This window comes from Penicillium pulvis (genome assembly GCF_028828015.1).
Source record: "Penicillium pulvis strain IBT 33274 chromosome Unknown contig_12_segment0_segment0, whole genome shotgun sequence".
NCBI lineage: Eukaryota > Fungi > Ascomycota > Eurotiomycetes > Eurotiales > Aspergillaceae > Penicillium > Penicillium pulvis.
The window spans coordinates 898,456-918,961 of record NW_026643072.1 but is presented as its reverse complement, the minus strand read 5'-3'; the positions used below and the strand labels follow the sequence as shown (position 1 = coordinate 918,961).

The 20,506-nt window shown below is 48.9% G+C and overlaps 9 protein-coding genes across 9 annotated transcripts; 4 read left to right on the top strand and 5 right to left on the bottom strand.

Annotated features, from left to right (window-relative positions):
• Nucleotides 1–44: 44 nt before the first annotated feature.
• Nucleotides 45–1,972, top strand: N7503_001569 (FACT complex subunit POB3; the record flags this gene model as incomplete). Its single annotated transcript, XM_057061116.1, has 5 exons — nt 45–61; nt 100–322; nt 378–892; nt 942–1,547; nt 1,624–1,972. The coding sequence occupies 5 exons, from the start codon at nt 45–47 to the stop codon at nt 1,970–1,972; spliced, it is 1,710 nt and encodes a 569-aa protein (XP_056925078.1).
• Nucleotides 1,973–2,534: 562 nt separating this feature from the next.
• aspB (septin AspB) lies at nt 2,535–4,913 on the top strand. Its single transcript, XM_057061115.1, has 5 exons — nt 2,535–2,767; nt 2,882–2,936; nt 3,014–3,295; nt 3,355–3,821; nt 3,878–4,913. The coding sequence occupies exons 2-5, from the start codon at nt 2,933–2,935 to the stop codon at nt 4,514–4,516; spliced, it is 1,392 nt and encodes a 463-aa protein (XP_056925077.1). The 5' UTR covers nt 2,535–2,767; nt 2,882–2,932; the 3' UTR covers nt 4,517–4,913.
• A 586-nt stretch (nt 4,914–5,499) lies between these two features.
• Nucleotides 5,500–7,775, top strand: N7503_001567 (uncharacterized protein; the record flags this gene model as incomplete). The annotated part of the gene is made up of 3 exons (XM_057061114.1): nt 5,500–5,617; nt 5,671–5,977; nt 6,029–7,775. The coding sequence occupies 3 exons, from the start codon at nt 5,500–5,502 to the stop codon at nt 7,773–7,775; spliced, it is 2,172 nt and encodes a 723-aa protein (XP_056925076.1).
• Nucleotides 7,776–7,816: 41 nt separating this feature from the next.
• Nucleotides 7,817–8,783, bottom strand: N7503_001566 (uncharacterized protein; the record flags this gene model as incomplete). The annotated part of the gene is made up of 3 exons (XM_057061113.1): nt 7,817–7,953; nt 8,002–8,456; nt 8,527–8,783. The coding sequence occupies 3 exons, from the start codon at nt 8,781–8,783 to the stop codon at nt 7,817–7,819; spliced, it is 849 nt and encodes a 282-aa protein (XP_056925075.1).
• Nucleotides 8,784–9,178: 395 nt separating this feature from the next.
• N7503_001565 (uncharacterized protein) lies at nt 9,179–10,409 on the bottom strand (the record flags this gene model as incomplete). Its single annotated transcript, XM_057061112.1, has 4 exons — nt 9,179–9,541; nt 9,596–9,976; nt 10,034–10,308; nt 10,364–10,409. The coding sequence occupies 4 exons, from the start codon at nt 10,407–10,409 to the stop codon at nt 9,179–9,181; spliced, it is 1,065 nt and encodes a 354-aa protein (XP_056925074.1).
• Nucleotides 10,410–10,782: 373 nt separating this feature from the next.
• Nucleotides 10,783–11,652, bottom strand: N7503_001564 (uncharacterized protein; the record flags this gene model as incomplete). The annotated part of the gene is made up of 1 exon (XM_057061111.1): nt 10,783–11,652. One exon carries the CDS (start codon nt 11,650–11,652, stop codon nt 10,783–10,785), a length of 870 nt encoding a protein of 289 aa, XP_056925073.1.
• Nucleotides 11,653–15,551: 3,899 nt separating this feature from the next.
• Nucleotides 15,552–17,258, top strand: N7503_001563 (putative cellobiose dehydrogenase; the record flags this gene model as incomplete). The annotated part of the gene is made up of 2 exons (XM_057061110.1): nt 15,552–17,087; nt 17,151–17,258. 2 exons carry the CDS (start codon nt 15,552–15,554, stop codon nt 17,256–17,258), a joined length of 1,644 nt encoding a protein of 547 aa, XP_056925072.1.
• Nucleotides 17,259–17,693: 435 nt separating this feature from the next.
• On the bottom strand, nt 17,694–18,117 carry N7503_001562 (uncharacterized protein; the record flags this gene model as incomplete). Its single annotated transcript, XM_057061109.1, has 2 exons — nt 17,694–18,017; nt 18,073–18,117. The coding sequence occupies 2 exons, from the start codon at nt 18,115–18,117 to the stop codon at nt 17,694–17,696; spliced, it is 369 nt and encodes a 122-aa protein (XP_056925071.1).
• A 429-nt stretch (nt 18,118–18,546) lies between these two features.
• N7503_001561 (splicing factor u2af large subunit) lies at nt 18,547–20,412 on the bottom strand (the record flags this gene model as incomplete). The annotated part of the gene is made up of 4 exons (XM_057061108.1): nt 18,547–19,047; nt 19,100–20,263; nt 20,312–20,337; nt 20,385–20,412. The coding sequence occupies 4 exons, from the start codon at nt 20,410–20,412 to the stop codon at nt 18,547–18,549; spliced, it is 1,719 nt and encodes a 572-aa protein (XP_056925070.1).
• Nucleotides 20,413–20,506: the final 94 nt, after the last annotated feature.

Here is a 20,506-nt window from a genome sequence, read left to right as displayed (position 1 = left end):
TTTCAATCCCATACAGACACTAACACTCCGAGAGCATCTCCGTCATGTACATATACCCCCTGTAGCACCCCGGGAACTTCAGCGCTGACTATCTCCCAGGGAGAGCTTTGACAATATCTACCTAGACCTCTCCAACAATGCCGGCAAGTGCAAGCTGGCAGAGAGCGGTCTAGGATGGCGCCCTGCTGGCGGAGGCGACACCTTCACTCTGGATAGTAGCAACATTGGTGGCGCTCAGTGGAGTCGCGCGGCAAAAGGGTTTGAGCTGAGGATTCTGTCGCGATCATCGGGTGTGATCCAGCTGGATGGCTTTGATCAAGAGGTATGGACAAATATACTGTGATGAAAGAGTCGGACTGACGCATTGGTCTCACTAGGACTTCGAACGATTGTCCAAGGCTTTCAAGATCTGGTACGGTATTAACGTTGAAAACCGCGAACACGCCCTGCGAGGATGGAACTGGGGTAAAGCAGAGTTTACCAAAGCAGAGCTTTCCTTCAACGTACAGAACCGGCCCGCCTTCGAGGTCCCATACTCCGAAATTTCCAACACCAACCTGGCTGGAAAGAACGAGGTTGCGGTGGAATTTGCGCTCTCCGCTACGGACGCGAATGGCACCAACTCCCAGCCTGCTGGAAGCACCAAGAACCGCGGTCGCAAGGCTGCCGCAGGCCCGGACGAGTTGGTTGAAATGCGGTTCTACATCCCCGGCACCGTCTCGAAGAAGGAGAAGGCTGAGGATGCCGAGGGCGATGAAGAAAACGACGAAGAGGTGGAGGAACAGAACGCTGCAAACCTCTTTTATGAGACCCTCATGGACAAGGCTGAGATCGGTGATGTGGCTGGTGACACATTTGCGACCTTCTTGGATGTTCTGCATCTTACGCCTCGGTCGGTCCTTTCCTCCAATATCGCGAGATTCCTACTAACTGTTGCTCAGTGGTCGTTTCGATATTGACATGTATGAATCGTCCTTCCGACTCCGCGGAAAGACCTACGACTACAAAATCCAATACACCGCCATCAAAAAGTTCTTCTTGCTCCCTAAGAATGACGACACTCACACACTCATTGTCCTGGGTCTTGACCCTCCACTGCGCCAGGGTCAAACCCGCTACCCCTTCCTGGTTATGCAGTTGAAGCTGGATGAAGAGATCAGCCTTGAGCTCAACATGACCGAGGATCTGCTGAACACGCAATACAAGGATAAGTTGCAACCACACTACGAGGAGCCCATTCACCAGGTGGTGACCAAAATCTTCCGGGGTCTGTCCGGTAAGAAGGTCATCATGCCGTCCAAAGATTTCGTCAGCCACCACGGCCATCATGGAGTTAAGTGTTCCATCAAGGCCAATGAAGGCCTCTTGTACTTCCTGGATAAGAGCCTGATCTTTGTGCCCAAACCGGCAACCTACATTCAAATGGAGAATGTGGCGGTGGTGACGATGTCGCGTGTTGGCGGTGCGGTCTCAGCCAGCCGTACCTTTGACATCACTGTGGCTCTGAAGGGCGGTCTGGGTGAACACCAGTTCAGCAATATCAACCGGTAAGTGATTCAGTCATGTTTTTTTTTTTTTTCTTTTTTTTTTTTTGGTGTCAAGTCTAACATTGCTATCTTCCAGTGAGGAGCAACAACCTCTGGAGGTCTTCTTCAAGGCCAAGGGCATTCGTATCAAGAACGAGATGACCGAAGAGACTTCTAGCCTCCTGAAGGCAGCCCTTGACCCCGATGAGATGATGGAATCCAGTGATGATGAAGGCGCTCGACCTGATCGTGGCTCGGCCGATGAGGATTCGGATTCCCCTGATGAGGACTTCAACGCATCGTCAGAGTCCGATGTGGCCGAAGAGTTTGATGAGGACCACGAGAGCAGCGGCGACAGCGACGAGGAGATGGGCGATGCGTCCGGTGATGAAGCAGCTGGATCGGACGGAGAATCACGGCCGAAGAAGAAGACCAAGACCGGCTGATAATTGTACAGCTAGTTTCTTTTATGCTTTACTCCCATCTGGATCTATGCTTTGTACATGGCGTTTGAATATGAATACCTTTTACTTTAACTAGAAACGAACCAAGATTTTAAGGCCATCTAGTATCCCAGTCATACGATTGGGCTGATCTTTGGGGACCCACAGTTATAGAGTGGAGTCTCACGTGAGAGTTCCCCCCCGTTTAACCCCTGATCCATTTATTTACCAGCTCCCGTATTCTAGGAAATCTCGTTGTTCCCGGAGATTGATAGCTGTACGACAGCCCTATAGAAGACATGGGAAGGGCAAGAAAGCTTGAGGGGATTCTATTTTGACGGGTTTATACCAGTGTAGGCTTGAATTCACTTGATTCGTTCTAGACCATTCAGTATACTCCCAGTAGCGACCTCGGACATTCCTCAGCAAAAATCAGCAATAGTAATTAGGACTGGGGGTTGGTGAAAGAGCCATGCAGATGCAGTTGGAACCCGAAAGTGCTTTTAATATTGCCTATATGTACTATACACAAGTGAAATGATGCATCTCTTTTTCCATCTTTTTCCAACGTGTATTTTGGCGCGGGTCGATCCAAACCCACTCCAGAATAGCTGGCCCGAACACCTCGACACGTCCCCCCCCCTTTCTTTCCCAGACTGGCACTTCCCTTCTCTCCAACAACTCCTTTCCTTTTCCTTCTCTTCAAAGGCCTCCAAGGTTTCTTCTATTCACTCGCTTGCTGTTTTTTGATACTATTCTGTGAAAAAAAGGATACCCCCCCTTTTTTTCTTCGTCCAGGTATGACCTCCTTAAACATTTCTGATTCAACCTGAGATTTTTTCCATCTTCCCCGGTCTCAATGGACCCCACTAGAATATCAATGCAGCTGCTGATGATTTGATTCACCGATAGGGGTTCTTTTAGTGTTGCCTTTTCCCCTAATTCCTCGTCTAATCGTTCACCATGTGTAAGCGGCCCCGGGGCGGAAAAGCGCCATCGAGCTTCCTCAATCCACCGAATCGAAGACTGATAGATTATGTTTAGCTTCGCCACCGCCTGCAAATGGTTCCCCCGTCGCGTCCCACGACTCCCCCACGCCCAGTAGCGGCAAGGAGTCGCCGTTCGTCGAGCGCAGCAACCCCATGGGTCAGGGTATCGCCCAGACTGTCAGCTCCCGTGACCCCAAGGCCGTCGCCCAGGCCGCAAGCGATATGAAGAACGTTGTCCGCCGCAAGCTTACTGGCTATGTTGGATTCGCCAACCTGCCTAACCAGTGGCACCGCAAGAGTGTTCGCAAGGGTTTCAACTTCAATGTTATGGTGGTCGGTACGTGAACACATCCAAGTCAATTCGGACCGGAAGACAACCACTAACACAACATAAAGGTGAATCCGGTCTCGGAAAGTCCACCCTTGTCAACACCTTGTTCAACACTTCCCTGTACCCCCCTAAGGAGCGCACCGGCCCCAATGCCGACATCATCCCCAAGACCGTGTCCATCCAGTCGACCAGCGCCGATATCGAGGAGAACGGCGTGCGTCTCCGCCTAACTGTGGTGGATACCCCCGGATTCGGTGACTTTGTCAACAACGACGACTCGTGGCGCCCCATTGTCGAGAACATCGAGCAGCGTTACGACACATACCTCGAGGCCGAGAACAAGGTCAACCGCAGCAACATTGTCGACAACCGTATTCACGCCTGCGTTTACTTCATCCAGCCCACTGGTCACTCCCTGAAGCCTCTCGACATTGAGGTGATGCGCCGCCTGCACACCAAGGTCAACCTGATCCCGGTCATCGCCAAGGCCGATACCCTGACCGACGAGGAGGTTGCCCTGTTCAAGGAGCGCGTACGTCTCACGAATCCTATGATCCCAACAAGTATAAAGTTCTAACAATTTTCTAGATTCTGGCCGATATCACCCACCACTCCATCCAGATCTTCGAGGGCCCCCGCTACGAGCTTGATGACGAGGAGACCATTGCCGAGAACAACGAGATCATGTCCAAGGTGCCGTTCGCCGTTGTTGGTGCCAACTCGGAGGTGACTGCCGCCGATGGCCGTCGCGTGCGTGGCCGTAGCTACCCCTGGGGTACCATTGAGGTCGATAACGAGGAGCACTGTGATTTTGTCAAGCTGCGCCAGATGCTGATCCGTACCCACATGGAGGAGCTCAAGGAGCACACCAACAACTTCCTATACGAGAACTACCGCTCGGACAAGCTCACCCAGATGGGTGTCGCCCAGGACCCGAGCGTGTTCAAGGAGGTCAACCCGGCCGTCAAGCAGGAGGAGGAGCGCAACCTGCACGAGCAGAAGCTGTCCAAGATGGAAGCCGAAATGAAGATGGTCTTCCAGCAAAAGGTATCGGAGAAGGAAAGCAAGCTGAAACAGAGCGAAGACGAACTCTATGCCCGACACCGCGAGATGAAGGACCAGCTCGACCGGCAGCGCCAGGAGCTAGACGAAAAGAAATCCCGCCTGGAGAGCGGCCGACCCATCGAAGAAAAGGGAGGCAAGCGCAAGGGCTTCTCCCTTCGTTAAGACTCTCATGCCTGCCATTGACGCCCGCTGATTCCCCATCAAACCCTCAACTCTCTCTATTTTTTTCCTATCTGTCTCACATCACACTCCCTCTTATCTCCTTGACGCGCTGCTCTATTTTATCTTCCACTGGATGGGCCTACGCATCGCAAAAAGAATGGTTTTGAATAATACGATCCGCGGGGGTTGCTTAAGACCTTTTCTTTTTATTAACTTCTTGTGATGTACTTTTTGCTACGCCATCTCTTGTTCTTGCCCGCTTTCTGTGTGCCCTATTACCCGCTCATTTTCTCGTTAATTTCTTTTGGGCATTTGGTTCTTTTTTGGCCGTCTGTCCGTGTGTTAGTCAATTGCAGCGCTTCGGCATTTCCTTAGTCCACATGAGATCTATGTAGAGCCCAATGACCTTAGATCCTGAGACTCTACCCAATAAGACCATACCTAGGCATGTACTTCGTAAGAACATACTTAGGCATATACTCCGTAAGAACATACTTAGGCATATACTCCGTAAGAACATACTTAGGCATGTACTCCGTAAGAACATACCTAGGCATGTATTTCGTAAGAATACTTAGGCATGTACTCCATAGTTTTCTTGGCTTGAGTCTTGAACCTTTCCCCGTCCTTTCTCCACACCCGGGACGGCAGTCGGCGGGAGTCGGATTTTCGCTATTACCATAGGCTGTTGAAGCTTTCCCCCTCATTATAGCACCATATCGCGTCATGGACAACTAGTTTCCAAAATGGATACTATACTACTTATAAAAAAGGCATTATGTCCAATCCTGTATTTTACAAATCTGTGAATCAAGGTTGATCTGAATTTTTAGAACAATATGAGGATACTCGACTATGCAGCTGTTTTATTAACAGTACTTCCTCAATATGCCATAAGTACGACCTCATGTGGCAATAATAGAGATATCTACAAAATTACTACCTGTACTCCATCTCAAAGAGCCCACGACCTTCTGTCGCGAATGTCATGGACAGAGAAGGTCAAACAACTTGGTGGTATCCGCCAGGTACTTGGTGAAAACATGTCTTTCAACAAGACAAATTTTGGTATCTTCAACGAAGCACAAAATGGGAATATAGGTTACTTATCCTGATCCTCCATTATTCACATTTTACCAGTCTAATACCAACAGGATATGGTAATCAATTCAATCCCGCTATCCCGGCCTTACAGCTGGTGAACGAGCTCCGTGAGAATCAGACTGCGTCAGGACTCGGTATTCCCTATGTCCTTGTGACAGATTCTATCAATGGGATCTATTTGTTTAATGGGACCTTGTTCCCCAGTACATTATCGATGGCATCATCGTTCAATGTTCCTCTCTATGGAGAGGTTATCGCTTCGATCCGAGAAGAGTGCAAGGCAATAGGTATCAACTGGGTTCTATCACCAGAATTGGATGTTGTGACGGATCCTCGATATGGTCGGGTGGGCGAAACGTGAGTCTCTGATATACAAATGCTTTTAGGCTGGTATTGATTAAGATCTAGATATGGTGAAGATCCATACTTGAATGGTGAATTTGGCTTGAAGTATGTTCAAACCATACAAGAGAAAGATAAAAATGGGTTTATGAAGGTCGCAGCCACAATCAAGCATTTTGTTTATGGCTGGGAGGCTGGAGGTGTTAACACGGCGCATCAGTATGGGGGAATCAATCATGTCTACAACGATATGCTGCCTCCATTCATAAAAGCCATATCCGAAGGTAATCCAGCCTCTTTGATGGTCTCCTATGCTAGTCTTGATCGGGTTCCGATGTCTGCGAACAAGTTCATGCTTCAACGGGTTCTCCGAGACGACCTCGAGTTCGAAGGAATTATCATGTCTGATGCTGGAGCACTGAATGACCTAGCAGGGGAGTTTAGAATCGCCCAGACTTCTCAAGATGCCGCGATCTTGGCTGTCAAGGCAGGTATGCAGATGGAACTTTCACCTGGAGAAGAGTCTGCCACGCAGACGCTGGTCAATGTGACAAACGACGCCGAGATCACAGCCTTGGTGTCGAATGCTACATTCAAAATTCTCGAGCTCAAATTCAAACTTGGACTTTTTGATTTACCTCTGCCCTCAGTCGAAAATGCTACCAAGATCCTGCGTGCACCGGCCCATCTCGAAGCAGCTCGCAATATGTCCCGCGAATCCATCGTACTGCTTCAGAATGATGGCCTTCTCCCTCTGAAGAACACATCCCGCACCGTCGCAGTATTAGGACCATATGCCTCAATCATCGATCCGGGCTCCTACGCTCCCCACAGTACAGCGGATGAAACCCACGGCAACTCCCTTCTCCAAAGCCTCCAAAACGCTCTCGGCTCCGAAAACATCATTCATGAACCAGGCGTAGATTTCCTCGACAGATCAAACCGCACCGGCATAGCCAGCGCAGTTACTGCAGCCAAATCTGCCGACTTGGCCATCCTATCTGTAGGCTCACTATCAGTCTACTCAAGCGATCCCCTATACGACAAGCGCACAGACGGAGAGTTTTTCGCACACGCCGACCTAGGTTTCCCAGGTCTCCAACAAGAATTGATAGACGCAGTCGTCGACACAGGCGTCCCTACAGTCATAGTTCTCAACGGTGGACAAGCATTCGTTCTGAACAACTCGACCCTCCGCGCAAATGCAATCTTACACACATTTTTGGCGGGCGAATATACTGCCGACTCGGTTGTGGAGATTCTATCCGGACAGGTGAATCCCAGCGGTAAACTTCCTATCAGTCTTCCGCAGGCGAATGGCGCGTTCCCTGTTGCGTATAACTGGTTACCATCTGATAACCACGGAGGATCTTCAGGCAGTCCAATCTATGGGTCGTCGGGTTGGCAGTTTCCGGCCATTACGATTGAGCCGCCTATGGCGTTTGGATTTGGGCTTAGTTATACCTCGTTCAACATGACGGCTGAGGTGAAGGAGGTCACGGATGGAGGTGATCCGACATTTCAAGTTTCGGTTAATGTGACGAATACGGGGAGTGTGGCTGGGAAGGAGGTTGTGCAGCTTTATTTCCGGCAGAGTTTATCGACGATTGAGTTGCCTGTTAAAAGGCTTATTCGCTTTGTTAAGATCGGCCTTGGAGCTGGACAGTCGGAGGTTGTCACTTTTGTGGTCCCGCAGGAAGAGATGGGGTATTATTTGAATATGGAGTGGACTTTGGAGAAGGGCAGTTATACTTTTTATGTTGGGTCTAGTTCAAAGAGTGACGATCTGCAGGAGTGGGATGTCGCGATATAGTGAGATTTGATACAATGTATAGACAATCCAATAGCTTCAATTCATAGTCCCATAACATTGAATCTCAGATCATTCAGACCATGGACTGCGAGCAGGTAAGGGAGCGCCGAGGGCCAGAAGATTATCAAGGCCACATAAGCGAGCGAAGTAAACCCAGATACAATCCTCCACCAACTAGCTATTCATTTATCAGCAAAAATCAAAATACCACCAGCGGGTTGCATACCCTCTACTGGTGCCCGAAAAGACATCTGAACCTTGCCCCCCGTGCGCAGTATAACCACAACATCATAAGCACAGTTACTGGCCGAATCCATAAGCCCCTCAACCCGGAATCTCTCAACCTGAGTCCGATCCTTCGACCAGATCTGCTCCATATCTTTCAGTGATCGACCCACAATCTCGCGGTACTGCCACCCACGCTCATCCAAGGCACTCTTGAATTGGTACTGGTATGACAATGGATTCAGATGGGGAGGTACTAGCCCCGCCATATATCGCTTGGCATATACCCTCGCAAGATAAAGGAGTACAATCACACCCACAGTCCAGTATGATGAAAAGATAAAATCTTGACGGAGTCCCGCTCTTACAGCTCCTTTGGGACTTTTCTCGCGCAGAAAGGTTTTAGATATATCCATTGCCTCTATGAATACCACAAGTACCATTCCAATCTTGGAGCTATGTTATAACGGATTAGCTGAACGTTCGCTGTGGTATCTCGGTTGTTGATTTGGTGTGCGAATCTTACGCGGTGCTCATATATCCTAGCCAGACGACAAAGCGGGTCCATAATGGTGCGCCAGAACGTTTTGTGAACCCCGAGACACCGTTGTAGTTTATACATCTGTCTTCTGGGATGTTAATGTCACTGAATGAGGGATCCATTTGAACGCCGCGACGGGCGGCCATTAGGAATTGTAGTGGTTGGAGGATGTCGGTGTCTTTTGTTGATCTGGGCGCGGTCTCGGCGTCGACCTTTTCGGTCGGGAAATTGGAGGTTTGCATTTTGCGGATTTTTTGATGCAAGATTGTCGGCGAGAAGAATAAAAGGAGACAAAGGAAAAGAAGTGGGAGCCTAGAGGGCGCTATTTTGGTTCGCAAGGCTGTGAGACACTAAGCATTGTGGAGCCTGAGAGGCTAACCTGATTTTATAGCGATAATCACTTATCTTGGAATTTAAATTCTCCAAATCAGATCATAGAAGCGATAAAATCTTTTGAATCTGATAAAGTTCTAAATCTTCCCTCCAAGGGAGATTGGGCTCCATATGACAATGCTGAATTGCATTTCTTCATTCTATTTGTCTCTTATGGGGCACATAATGCCAACAGAAATTCATATCAAAATATATCAACCAAGTCTATAAACAAATACTGTTTATCATGTCAATAACAAACAGTCTACAGCTTCGCCCGCTCCCCATTCTCCCCAAACTCAATCTTCTTCCCGGTGATCAACGACTCCTGCAACGCACACCCAATAGTAACAGCTTTAACAGCCGAATCCAACCGCAACGGCGGAGCAGTGTTATCCAAACAAGAAGCCGTAAACTCATTCGCCTCAGTAATGAACGCCTCCCGGAATCGTCCATAGTAATCAGCCGGAATCTCCCGACGGATACCAGTCGACTCGTACAGGTTCACGAGGTTCAGCTGAGGCTGTGTATTTACGGCGATCTTACCATTTGTACCAAAGACTTCAGTACAATCTTCTTGACCAGCGGCCATCATGCGTGAGCAGTAGAGTTGGGCGATTTTGCCTCCCTGTTTTCAATGAGAATTTGATTCGTCTTGAATGATCAAGGGAAAGAAGCTTACATAGAACTCAATAATCCCCAAAGCATTATCACGATCGTTGTGCTTCCGCAGATCGGGCTGCACGGCTGTAATACCGATAGCAGTAACACTCTTCACCTTGGTATCCTCGCCGAAGAACCATAGCGCAAGATCGATATCGTGAATCGAGCAGTCCACAAAGATACCACCCGAGAACTCGGCGTAGGCAACGAAGAATCCGCTCGGATCGAGCTTGTCGCATGTCTGCGAGCGGAAGACGGATGGGGTCCCGATGTCGCCGGATGCCATGCGTCGGTGTGCATCACGGTATGAGGCATCGAAGCGACGGGAGAATCCACAGATTACTTTTTGGTTGGGGAACTTTTGGATGGATCTTTTGTAGGTGTCGACCACTGATTGAGACTAGTTGAAAGGACTGAGTGTTAGAAAGTGGCTTGAGTTGATGTTTCCTGTACTTACAATCTCTGGACTGGTACTAATGGGCTTCTCGCAGAGAACGTGTAATCCCCGCTCAATGGCTTTGATTGCCTGCTCAGCGTGCACGGTAGTGGCACTAGCAACGACAACAGCCTGTAGAGACTTCTCCTGAGACAGCATCTGCTCGTAGTCAAGGTAGGTGCGCACGCCCTTGAACTCGTTCTTTGCGGCATCTAGTTCGGCTTGCACTGGCGAGCAGACGGCGATGAGCTCGGCGCGGGGAGTCAGAGTTGCGAAATGACGGGCATGGCGCATGCCTATTATTTAATTGATTAGCTCAGTCATGGTTGATACGGGATATTAAATTCTTACCCATGCGGCCAATACCGGCGACGGCAACTTGGAGCTTTTCGGTCATTGTGAAGGAATTGGTTAGAGGACTTTCTATAAGAAGTTGAAGTGTATAGGATGAAAAGGAATAGATTCAACGAGACTTATATAGCTAAGTTTGCAGCTATCGCAGCGTATACCCCTCATCGGAGAAAAATGATCAAAGCTGTTGCATACCTTGATCGAGTAGTTCGGCGGCGACGATTTCCTTTCACAGCGACTCCACTTCCCCGCACTCTTGCTCTCCACGATTGTATTAGTCCTTTCATAGGGAAATTACTGAATTAAGCAGGCTACGGCGAACTAATAAATAATGCTCAATTTGGAGGATTTTCTTTCCATTGAAGTCTCACATTAAAATCTCATAGATATCACGTGTACAGGTTTAAGTCATTACTGCATTACTCCTCATACCCCTCCCAGCCCCATGCTACTTTCAACGACGCCTGAACACTTAAAGTGGGATACGCATGCTTGTCCTCCAACTGGATCAACACACCAAGCAAAGCCTCCTGTTCAAGTTTTTCGGTAAACCTGTCTCCACACATTCCAATTGCAGCGGAGGCCGTCACCAGACCAGGTGGACTATGTTCATTGGAGAGCGCAATCCCACATAACCGCACAACAATCGACCGCAATTGCTGATCGACCGATCGCATTGCTGTGCGTTGACCAGGACCCAAACGGGGCAAGTTAGGATTATATACGATGAGCAAAATCCGGGCGAGTTCAAGAAACTGGAGGCCTGCAACATGGCAGTTGTTCAGGTACCACAGCTCAGGAAAGACCTCACCGCATGAGCGATCAGGTTCTCGGGAATAGATAGGTTTGAAACTGGGCGGACCCAGCTCAGCCCAGAGAGTTTCAAATGTGACGAGCTCCTCGTAGCGTGCGAGGCGCATGTCGGTTCCCGTCTGCAGGATCCCCATGCTTGAAGGATGTTGATCCCTGTGCAGATCTTCTTCAGATCCATAACAATATTGTAGAACATCGGCGCAGTGAATTACTAGTCTGTCTGCCCATACGTAGTCATCAGCAGGCTCGAAGGATCGATATGGCTCGCAAGGCCCTAGAGGGAGTCGGAAGGTTCGTTGTTTGCTAAATGCGGTGGTGATTTCTTGTCGCAGTGCAATCCAATAAGCCGCATGACGCAGCCCGTATCCAGACACTGCGGGTGCGATCTGGGCTTCTAGAAAGATCTGGATACCCCGCAGTGCACTTTCAGTGTCTTGGCCCATAGCAGGGACTTGATCAGAGTCAGCGGTAACCATATCATTCATGTAAGGAACACTCACAGTCTACTTCTTCATAAAAGCGTAAAATCACAGCCGCGGCAAGTAAACTTTCATCCTGGGCTTCCCGTGAGTGATCCGAAATTGAAACGAAATGGGCTATACATTCGTTGTGGTAGTGAATGGCTGTCTCCGATGTCAGATTTGGAAGGGCCTTGCCCCCGTAATATACCTGATTACCGCGCCAGTATTTTTTAATCCGACTTAAGTGTCTGGCAGAGGCAGTAAAGATGGCATTGAGTAAAGGGGGGCAAGTTCGAGCTCGCAAAGGCACTGTGCAAGCAAAATGTCGCTCCCCGTCGCAAATATCGAACTGTAAGACATTAGCTGAGTATCACCAAGATCATTGAGTACATACCCAGGGAGCAAGCTCAACAACAAAATATCGCATGAGGCAGGCCTCATGTTCATCTAGATTTGGTAGTTCTCCATTGATTGGATTGACATAATCCCTGGACCCTTGGGAGGAATGGCTATAATGTGAGAACTGTGGGGAAGCTGACAGCGGCTGATTTTCCGGTGACAGCTGCAAGGCATATGGCGAGTAACTCAAGGTAGAATCGGGCTTCTGCGACTGTATAAGTGAATCGCATACATTTGAAACCGGTTCGACTGTTTCGCTGAGAATAGACGACTCGGCAAGAGTCCGATGTTCAGAGACCCCGCTTCGGCGTCTCTCCGATGTCAAGGGAGATGTAGCGTCTAGACCTAGACAATAATGCCGAGCTATATCAGCTGTCTCATCGAAATACTGGTAGTCCACTATTGTCCTAATTAGTAACTTCAATGGGCAATTCATACCCGATGAACGGGATTTCAGATCTTCGCACCGTAACCGGCCGGTAACCAGGGCTGATCATCTGCAAAGTCATACTGGGCACTTGCACTAGATCCATGACGAAATCTTGAAGAAATAGCCTGCCAGAGGCAAGAAGTACCCGTGCGCTCGCACCGACGGCATTTAGGCTTCTGCCCATCGCCTAGATGACTTCAGTACCCTGCATTCGAACTGCTTTGGATGAACTCACACTTCAAATGACGGGCTGAAACATATGGTCAGCTAATAGCTATTACTCAGCTCAACGTATACCACTTACACCGGCATTCCTGACTATACCAATTTAGTCAGAAATTGTCACTGCATTATTTATGCGGGCACTCACCAAGGAATAACCTTGTTTCGCATATTGCGTATATGAAAATCGTATAATAATGAAGAAGCAGAGTAGATGGGATGATCAGAGACAAAGGAAAAAGTCGCCGAGCATTTCCATGCGGAGAAAGTGCGGGGTTGAAATCTGGGGACCGTCATTGGGTGAGGTAACGGCGAGTCTGTTCTTTTAATCCTGATATTGGGATGGATCATACATGATATGAGGTAAATCAGGCTCTCGTGTTTACATTCTCTTCAAAAATGCTTTGGGTTGAGGAATTGCAGTCTGTAGAGTTGAGAATCTGGGGTTCGGCCAGGACTTGTGATCCCTATGTTCTGAGGAGCTCTATAGCTATGGGCAGCATGATAAACGTAATATTAGGTAATGAAGTCATTTTTGTCAGGGATTTGATGATTAGTTGGGTCAATCGACTATGGGAAAGTGGGAGATGAGAGAGGAAATGATTGTATGTTAGTCTCGACACGTTCCTATGAAGACAAGCACTCAGGGCCAAAAAACACGAATGTTCCAACAAAGAGACATCATGGTCCCATGTGGCAGATAGGCGTATATAGTCTTACAGAAATGAAGATAGAACATGTTTCACTGGGCAAATGTCGCTAAACACCCTTCCGCCTAAGAGGAGATATCACATCGCATGCCTGCTCTATACCTCCCTGAACGCCGACAAGTCTAGCGATCTGCACAGGCACATTCTCCCTGGACGTTAGAACATTGAGGGTTCGGGCCATCGCAACAATATGTTTGATCGCATGGATAGGAGCAAATGTAACAGTCTATGTAATACATATCATTTAGGTTAACGATTTTTAGTAAAGAAAAAACAGGGAAGGACAGGAAAACCACTGGATCAGATGATACCTTCAACACCTCGATTTTGAAGAGGATTTGCGGGACTCAATTTGACAGTATCGATAGTTGTAACAACATTGGCTGTAAAGGGAATCAGTCTGTAAGCTGGAAATCTGAAACCAAAATTCACGAGAAAAGGGTGTAGTACCTCCTCTACTGGCTCGTTCAAAACTGGAACCGGTGACACAGTACGCAGTCAGGCACAAGATTATGAGGGTCTTGGAAGCTCCAAACATAGTGATCGTATTTTGAGGGTTGTGATGATTGTCACTGAGTGGATGCAAACAAGATTGTGTAAAGTTCCGTATTTGCTGTTAATGCTTCGAGATATCTAGCAGGCCGATATATTTATATTCAATATCCCCCTCGAGAATAAATTTGCGATAAGTCCCTTGCGTAAAGGCGCCTATAATCTACATTGCACGTCTAGGAGACGATGTCGCACTAGATCTTGATTATTGGGAAGTAAGGAGGTTCGTCTTTTACCCGATCTAGAATACCACTCAAGTTGAATCGGATATTCGTGATCGAATAAACCAATATTTTCCATTTTCGTCCAGAGCTCGACGAATTGAGCGAACTACGCGAGAGACAAAATACGGTTTTCAAAGGACTGGGATGATATCTGTATCATGGTTGTGAAGATGTAACTCATTTTCAACTACAATTGCAAGGCAGGAATGTTGGATGGTACATTGCCCTCGAACCTTAAAGTATAAGGAATCCAGTCGAATCAGATACGTGGGGCCTAATAGCAGCATGGAAGCTAGCTATGCATACCCACTGTGGTATTTTCTCGGGTAGGGGAGCATTGGGGGTGTCTCATAACAATACAAGACAAGCCCCCCCAACAAGCGTTTCTTTCATGTCTACTTTGCATGGTAGTGAGTACCCCGAGAAAGCATTTTTTTTTACCAAATTCACTAAAAACCTGCTTGGCCATCGGAAAAGAAGTGCCCCTGTAGTCTGTGTGCAAAAGAGCGGGGCTGATGAGATCAGATAAAAAACCGGACCGTCTCTACCGAGTAAGTTTGAGCTCAATCAATTTAGACCATGTCTATCACTATGATCATTACTGTCTTTGGTGTTAATTACGATCAGCCCCAGTGTATGATCGCGCGGCTGCAGCGGTCTGTCCATAGAATCAGAGAGAACCACCTCCGAAACCTCTGCTTTTGACTAGGATCTCAAATTGTATAGTTTAAGGTTCCGAATAAAGTGTGAAACAGGGTTTATTTTGGCAGTTTCAAGGGTCATGGATGGCGGTCTCAAAGTATGTCGAGTTATTCCGGGTGAACGAACAGCCGGTGATCTCAATCAGATAACGAAAGTCCAAGTAATGAAACTTTGTCTCAATGATCCCTGCCTCTTCGGAAACAACTCCACTCCAGCCACCCGTTTCATAGGATATTTCCCGATCCGAAACATGGGTCCAGCGGAGCAAATTTCCAACAAAACGGCCTCTCGGGAAGCCGTTGGTGCTCCGTGTGGAGCCATAAACGGCATTTGAGTGGATGACATACGCTGACAGAGAACAATAGACGTGCACTATTCTTCATTTGGCATGGTTCCAGAGTTACTGGCTTGGAGAATCCACTACAGGATCCATACCTCTAACTTGTATGCCGCTTGCTCAGCATTTTCAATCTTGCTCTAAGCAGATCTAGACCAGACCAGGAAGGTAGCCACACGATCGGGAATTATGACACAATGGGAGACTCCGGAGGTCGGTTTCGGGCTGAGAAACTTTGTTGACAGGCCACTTGATATAGAATGTCTAGATTATTAAAAGGATTCACGTCCCCTGAAAATGAATGCCAGATTTGACCAAACCTTGTTGATCATTCCGCAATGCGATTCTCTCGAGTAGGCTGCCAAGCAGCCCTTCTGGCGGCTGCTGGAACCCTGGCCTCAGCTACTACCTTCAAGAACGGCACTTATGACTACATCGTTGTCGGTGGTGGCCCCGCTGGTATCATCACTGCCGAGCGCTTCGTCGAGGCCGGCAAGAGTGTTCTCCTCCTCGAACAAGGTACCGGCCCAACAGTTGCAACCGGCGCGAACGAAACCCTCTCCTGGAACGATAACCTGACCTCAATCGACTTGCCCGGTCTGTCTGCCGATGTTGGCTCGCTTGATGTGTGGGATGAATACCTTTGCACCGATACTGTGGGATATGCTGCCTGTGTGCTTGGTGGAGGAGTAACTATCAACTACATGGTTTTCGTTCACCCACCAGAGCACGACTTCGACGACAACAACAACTGGCCCGAAGGATGGAAGTGGAAGGATCTCAAGCCTGCTGCTGAGAGACTGTACAAGCGCAACCCTGGTACCATCTTGCCCTCGGCGGATGGTAAGTACTATGACCAGGGTCTTTACAAGGTCCTCTCTAAGTTCCTGAGAAAGCTTGGCTGGACATCGGTCAACATGATAACCCAGCCCAACGAGAAGTATCAGGTCTACAGTCACCCAGCATGGAACGTTCAGGATCAGAAGCGCGCTGGTCCCGTCCGCACCTACCTGCCCCTGGCCGAGAAGAGCAACAAATTCACCCTGAGCCTTAACACCAAGGTCCTCCGTGTTGTGCGCTCTGGTAGCCAGATTACTGGTGTTGAGTTGCAGACTGCTTCTGGCGAGACTGAGATTGTGAGCGTTGCCGACAACGGCCGTGTCATTCTCGCTGGTGGTGCCCTCGCCACTCCCCGCCTGCTCTTCAACTCCGGCATTGGCCCCAAAAAGCAGATCGAGACTGCGAAGAAGGCCGGTATCACCGTGCCCCCTCAGGAGGAATGGATCAACCTGCCCGTCGGTGTCGGTCTCAAGGACCACCCTATCTTCACCATCCTGGCCAAGACCGAGGGTGACTTCGGTATCCCTGACTACGAGAGCATCCTGAACGGTAGCGATACCAAGGATATCGACCTCTACGAAAAAGGAGATGGTATCCTTACCCAGGGCAAGCACCGTCTGACTTTCTTCTCCTCTAACGAGCTCAACGGCCAGACTCGCTACTACCAGGGATCCTGTGCTCCCAACGCTGACTCTGTTCTCGATATCACTACTTACATGACTCACGGTCTCACCTCGTCAGGTGTCCTAGGTATTGATGAGAACCAGAAGACTGTCTTCGAGCAGTCTCCTTACCTGCAGACCGCTGATGACCGCAAGGCTGCTCGTATGTTCATCAAGTCGCTCGTCGATGACTTCAACAAGCCTAACTCTGGATTTGAGTTGGAGACCTACACCAATGTGTCTTCCATCATTGCCACTCTGTCCCCTGGTATGCACTACACTACTACTGCTAAGCTTGGTAACGATGATGGCCGTGACAACGGTACCTCCGTTGTGGATATCAACACCAAGGTTTATGGAACTGATAACCTAGTAAGTCACATCTTTCTCTTGATAGATACTATATCATTTGAAACTAACGAATGTCTTTGATAGTTCATTGTCGATGGCAGCATCCACCCTGACCTTCCTACCGGTAATATCCAGACCACCATCATGGTTATCGCTGAGGCCGCTGCCGCTCGCATTCTTGCTCAAAAATAGATGAGAGATATTTGTTTCCTATAGACAAGATTTTGATTTTCCGCTTGGAGTTATAAAGTTCATAGTAGACTCTCGTAAGAAGACCTTTGATGAGATCCTTATATTGCATGGATAAGGGACTGGTTCTAAAATTGGATGCACCTGAAGACCCTACACGTGGTGAGAAGAATCAAACTCCCTGCATCTTCTTTATCAGGCGCCTACCGAGTCGCTAGTACCTACACGAGGAAGGATTCCATATTCAAGACTGTACCATCTACCTGACCAGTCCAACCCGCATAATGACAAAGACAGCCTATGCTTGTGAGATTTTGAAATTCTATAGGCCTTCAGTATTGAGACCCTAGCTTCACTTGCGGCTGTCACGATTCTTTCCCTTGTGCGCGCATCATCCCCCTGAACAGTTGCGTCGCTAGCGTAAGGCATAGTGGACTTTCACTCAGCAGCAGCATGTTCACCTTCCTCAAGGTCCTTGAACCCATCTTCAGGGTGGATTGGGTAAAGCAAGGGAAACAATGCAAAAGCACGGTCAGCAATTTTCAAAAATTGGTCGAAAAGTAGTCGAATGGAGGCCAGCGGAACCCTCTCCTCGCTGCCCAGCTGTTCCTTGACTTGATCGAGGATTGATCTGGCCACGATGAAACTATCTTGAGTCGCCTGGATCCGCTCTTCAACGGACTGGAAACGATCAACCAATTTTGTAAGGATGTAATCGAGACCCCCAGCACTCCTGAGGAGACTGGCTTTTTCACTTTCAGACTTTAGGATTGTCAGTTTGTTATTGAGTTTCAAGAGTAGGCGAAAGGGACCTTACAAAAGAGGCTTCACCAGTGCTGCGCTGGTCGTCTAAGTCAGGCATGGCTGCGAGTCTGTTGAAAGGTGCTTCAAGTTGTTTTTTGAGGAAAAATCGTGGTTGAAAGGGCTGATACGCAGAGAACAATGCTGAAGAGAGGAAAGAAGGCGAGACCGGAAAATGGTACTAAGTGATAGAACGAAGCATTTTAGGTGAAGTGAAGGACTATGTTAGAGTCATCCCCATCTACTTTATTTGTCCATCGTCAATATTAGGCAACGTGAGTATAGGCAACGTAAATATAGCCGTGAACATAGCGAACATGACCCTAAAAATCGTGGATATGGGTAACGTAGATGCTAGACAATTCGCAACTCGGAACAATAAACCGTGACAAAGTGGTTTATTTGTGTTGCCTACCTGCTATGATACATTTGGACTCCTTCCGCAGGAAGCAAAGAGAAATGAAACTAGAAAAGATAACCCGCTCCCAAATCACCAAGCATCAACATCGAAATTCTCCTCTCCAAAGTAAGACACAACGACAGTTCGGTCCGAGAACTTACGGCCAGCCAAGGCCTTCAAGGCATTGGTCGCCGATTGCTCGGTGTCAAACTTAACGAAGATCTTACCGACACCTGATGTGCTGCGGCTGCCACCGCTGGGGCGGGGAATCTTGAGGCTCAAAACCTTTCCGTATTTTCCACACTCCTCAGTGACATCCTCCAAGATTTCTTCGTAGTCGTCATTGTCAAGTAGTTCATCAACAGTAACCATATTCAGAAGTTGCAGCACACGACCAGTCTCCATATCTTGGGAAGTAGTCTTTGCGAACATCGACATGGCATTGACACCCATATCCAGACCAGCTGCCTGAGTAGTACCGATACTGGCACGAACAACCTTAAGGTGACGGTCACCTAGCTCCATGCCGTTGAGACCTTCCACAGCGATGGGAGTTGCGGCTGGATCGGCATACTCACAGAAGGCAATGCCCTAAACGAGATTAGTTATGAAATGTAGAAATAGGCATTGAAGATGTACTCACCCGTGATTCCTCAGTCGAAGAATCTTTAACCAAGATGAATGACTTAAGCTCACCAAACGACTTCAGCAACATTGTGACAGGCTCTTCGGGAATATAGGATGGGATGTTGGACACGCAAATCTTGTTTGGTGAGTCTGGTACCTCACTGAGAAGCACGCCCTCCTGGTATTCCTGGTCTGCACTTCCATTGGGCACAATGTAATCCTTGGGTCGCCGGACCTCCAAACCCTTGTCACCGCTCTCAGCCATAGTAATGCCATCAAATGCCAGAGCAACAGTTGCGTCAGTAGGACTTTTGAATTCCAAGAGGGCGAATTTCTGATCTTCAGACACCTGTGCGGAGACACATGGGTCGACGCTCTGAACCACGTTCAAGCCGTTCAACTGCAGGTTGAAGAACGAGATTATGGCATCTCCGGTGGTACCAGGAGGGATATTGTAGACAAAGAGACGCTTGGATTGGCGGGAGTTGGATGGCTTGAGGGCGGTATTTTCGGTGGCACCGGCAGGCTGGTCCATGAAAGCCTGCAGACGGCTGGGGTCCATTGGTTGTTGGCGGGGAGCTCCGGGCAGAGGGAACATACCAGAGAGCTTGGCTTGCTCTGCAGTGACATTCTCATAACCTGGAGGCTTGATATCCCATTGGGTAAGACGACGCTTGCGTTCCAAGATTGACGGGACATCGGTCAAGTCTGGTGTAGGCTCCTTCCTCTGTGGGGGTGTTGCGGATCTCTTGCGCTCTCTTCTATCACCACCACGGTCTCCGCGGTCTCCACGGTCCCGGTCACCACCTCCAGCACCGCCACGGCGGGGGCGATCCTCAAAGAGGTCTCGTCTCGGAGCCCTCTCTTCAAAGTCGGGTCGGTCAGGTCGGTCAGGTCGGCGGCGGCGATCTCCACGGTCTCCTCCACGATCTCCTCGGTCCCCACGGTCCCATTCCCGGTCGTCTCTTCGGCTGCTCGAATAGCGGTCTTCACGCTCACGGGCACGGTAGTCGCGGCTGGAGGAATACGAGTTGGCTTCAGGTTCACGACGCGCGCCTCGGGGGCCGTAGTGAGGCGATCGCGATCGTCGTCGCTCTCCTCTCTCGGGTCTCTCAGGTCGCTCAGGTCTCTCTGCCCGATCACCCCGATCTCCTCGGTCTCGATCACGTCGCTCGTCGCGCTGAGATGGGTTAGTCGCATTCAAGCCACCTGTAACGTTGGCACCTACGTAGTAGTCGCGAGGGCGACCAGAGTCTACAATTGTTAGCTTAATTCCTAGAGATCAATTGTAGTAGACTCACCTCTGGAAGAATAAGTGTCGCCGTTCATGTTGAGCTTTGAAGTTGGGGAAGCTCTTGTTGGCTTCAGTGAAGGGGAAAACTGGAAGCTCCTGCACGGGGCGGTAATGCCTTTACCGCTTTCT

What these genes read in the sequence shown, in the direction of transcription:
- aspB (XM_057061115.1), top strand. An exon ending in CTTCAATGTTATGGTGGTCG is followed by an intron (nt 3,296 to 3,354) that starts GTACGTGAACAC and finishes CACAACATAAAG; the next exon opens with GTGAATCCGGTCTCGGAAAG. An exon ending in TTGCCCTGTTCAAGGAGCGC is followed by an intron (nt 3,822 to 3,877) that starts GTACGTCTCACG and finishes ACAATTTTCTAG; the next exon opens with ATTCTGGCCGATATCACCCA.